Raw genomic sequence first — 2,962 nt, 5'->3', positions numbered from 1 at the left:
CCATTTGTCCATTTTCTGGACAAGTGTAATGACGTGTCAAACACCCCCTTTTATGGGAACGTGCACAGAGCCTAATGAAGAAACCTTCAGTCAACAAATAAAATCACCAATTACTTGTGATTGGGGTTTTAGGTTTTTTAAAGCCAGCTAACAAAGCCCTCAGAGCTCTCAACCATGGTCTCATTTTGTTTACAGTAATTATATTATTGTACCACGTTCAATGTGACAACGACCTGCTGATGTTTGAAAATGCTACACGCTACTCCTCTAGCAGTACTCCTCTCCCTGTGGGTCCGGCAGGTCGTTGAGGTCCAGGAAGATGGAGGCGTTGGAGAGTTTGCGGCCGTTGGACGACAGATCCAGCAGCTCCTCGGCAGTGCTCGGCACTGAGCTGATGTACATGTCCCACACCTGCTCCGGAGAGTCCAGCTCCAGCAGCTTCTGCTTGATCTTCAGGTTCTTCTCAATGTTCCTGCGCTTGTGCTTGAACTCCAGGATGGTTTTGGTGTAGCGGTTGATGGTGGTGACTGAGGACGCCATGCAGGCTGTGAAGGAGCTCCACGCCAAACTACAGGAAACAAACACAAACAGCTCTTCATTCAAACTAGGACATTATTAATTCAGAGGTATCAGCTCATAATTTAAACATTATAACCTGGATAAAGTTTCAATCGATTCAGAGGAAATGAATATCCCTCAAAATGGGCTGAAAATATGGACTACTGCTTCCTGAACTAGCGGCTAGAGAGGATAACAAGATTTTTTTTATTTTAAACTGTCATGAAAGTTAAAATATGACCCTGACGCAACAAGCTTGTTTTCTTGAAATCACAAAATAATTATCTTGACATAACCATTACTCCATTTCAGCATAACAAGCTGTCAAGACCATTTTTCTCATGATCGGGTAATAATTATTGTGACAGGGAAACGATAATGACATGCCTGTTTTTGACTACCTTCCACATTCAACAAAAGTTGTTTATTTTAATAAGGCCATTTAAGATGTGTGTGCTGGCCATTTTTCTTAGTGCCAATTAAATCTTAATGCTCCAGGATACACTGATTTGATTTGATTTGATAGCAGTATGCTTCCAACTTCAGCAGTATGTGTTCAGTCCTTTCGTGTTCCAACATAATAATCCCCCCTGTGCACAAAGCCTGACCCGATTGACCTGCACAGAGCCCTGACCTCAACCCCATCCAGCCTGTTTGGGATGAGCTGGAGCCTTGTCAGCCAACATATGCGTTGGACCTCACTAAATAGGATCAAATCCCTGCAGCCTGGTTCCAAAGTCTAGTGGAAAGCCTTCCCAGAAGAGTGGAGGCTGTTGATGCCCATGTTGGAATACAATTCAACAAGCACATCTGGTTATAATGTTTAGATGTCCACTTGCCCTTGGCCACTTAGTATATGAGAAGGTCAGTATACTGTACTTCTTTTCTTAGTATTATGTGAAATTTAAGTATATATACTTGGGTTTTGGACTGTTGGTTTGAAAGGTGAAGATGTCAGCTTGGTTTTGGGAAATTGTGATGGGCATTTTTCTGCAACATCCGCCTGTCCTATAACAACAGTACCTATTCCTAATAATCTCCATCAAGACTTATCTAAATTAATTAAGGTAAGTGAACTTGTTTAGTTACAAATCTCATTTAATAAAAGCAAAGCATTCTGCAATTCGCTGGTGCTACAGAGATCTGCAGGTTGTCAAATGCTGTAAGTGAGCTCACATGTACGACCAGCTGTAGTCCCACGTTTGAGGTTTCCAGTCCTCTGGGCCCAGGCTGACAGTCAGCTGGAAGGCTGTGGTGAACATCATGTGGGCCACCATACCCAACAGACCTGCCAGACAGGAAACGTGACAGAAAGAAAATCACATCCTGCGGAGAGACAAACTGCTGCACTTCTCTACAGTCACCACTTGGTGGCAGCGTTATATTATGCCAGGCTGAATCCCCACTGAGCCAGCCAAGTAAACCTACCTTACAGTGAGCATCATTTAAGAATAAATCTGTCATATACCACTTTTCCTCCCATATAGGAGAGCCAAGCCCCTATTTAATTTTCTGTTAGGTGTTCAAATATGTTTCTTTCTTTTGTGTAACCTTCGATTGCCATTTAAACACCAAATTTGAGCTAATTAACTGCCAGTGATGGAAAGCAACTAAGTAGTATATTTACTCAAATACTATACTTATTATTACTTAAAATAGTAACACTTCACTGTATTTCTACTCCACTCCATTAAACATAGTTTTTACATTTCACAGCTCAAGTTACTTCGCAGATTAAGATAAACATAAAAAGACATAACATGTTTATAAACCATTATTCCAACCATTTTTAGTTTGTGACACATTACTAAAATGCAGTGTATAGATCCATTTGAGGTGTCTACAAGTTGTTAGCAGGGTCTTTTCCCTTTTTAGCTCCTCACATCCATTTAAATAACTGTTCAAGGTCATTTATGTTCATATGTTTACTGAATCTAATTGCTTCTTCCACCACCGTTTATTGCAAGCTAACGTGCGTCACAATCAATATGCAGCTGATTCTGAGGCTTGTAGTACCTGGTGCTGCTATTTTCAAATTGCCTGTTTCGGCCTGATTACCTGACCATGAACAGACATCTATATCGATAAAACAATGACCACTCCACCTTTTACAAGGGAAAAATAACAGTGTCTTTTATTGCAGCAGAAATTCTGTCACTAGTGGAGTCAGTGTTTTTTGTGTTTCTTTTGGTTGTTTCGGACATTCTTATAAAATCAGGATAAATACATTTTTCAGTAAATTTCAGTCACCACAAAACAGCGCAGATAATTATTTACTTATGTATGAAACTAGCCTCTGACTATGACTTACAAATAGGATTAACTGGTGCATTAGAAGTTACTGAGGAATAAATATGGTAACCATGCAATGAGTGTTTTTGTTTGTGAGACAGAAAAAGTGTTG

At 40.2% G+C, this 2,962-nt stretch overlaps 1 protein-coding gene across 1 annotated transcript in view; it reads right to left on the bottom strand.

The window, feature by feature from the left end:
• Positions 1 to 267: 267 nt before the first annotated feature.
• gsg1l2b (gsg1-like 2b) overlaps positions 268 to 2,962 on the bottom strand; it is a 20,192-nt gene continuing 17,497 nt past the window's right edge. Inside the window, exon 5 of the mRNA XM_046067995.1 lies at positions 268 to 568. Coding sequence (XP_045923951.1) covers positions 268 to 568 — 301 coding nt within the window. The remainder of the gene's footprint in view (positions 569 to 2,962) is intronic.

Source organism: Micropterus dolomieu, linkage group LG14, assembly GCF_021292245.1.
Source record: "Micropterus dolomieu isolate WLL.071019.BEF.003 ecotype Adirondacks linkage group LG14, ASM2129224v1, whole genome shotgun sequence".
NCBI lineage: Eukaryota > Metazoa > Chordata > Actinopteri > Centrarchiformes > Centrarchidae > Micropterus > Micropterus dolomieu.
This window is presented reverse-complemented; position numbering and strand designations above follow the sequence as displayed.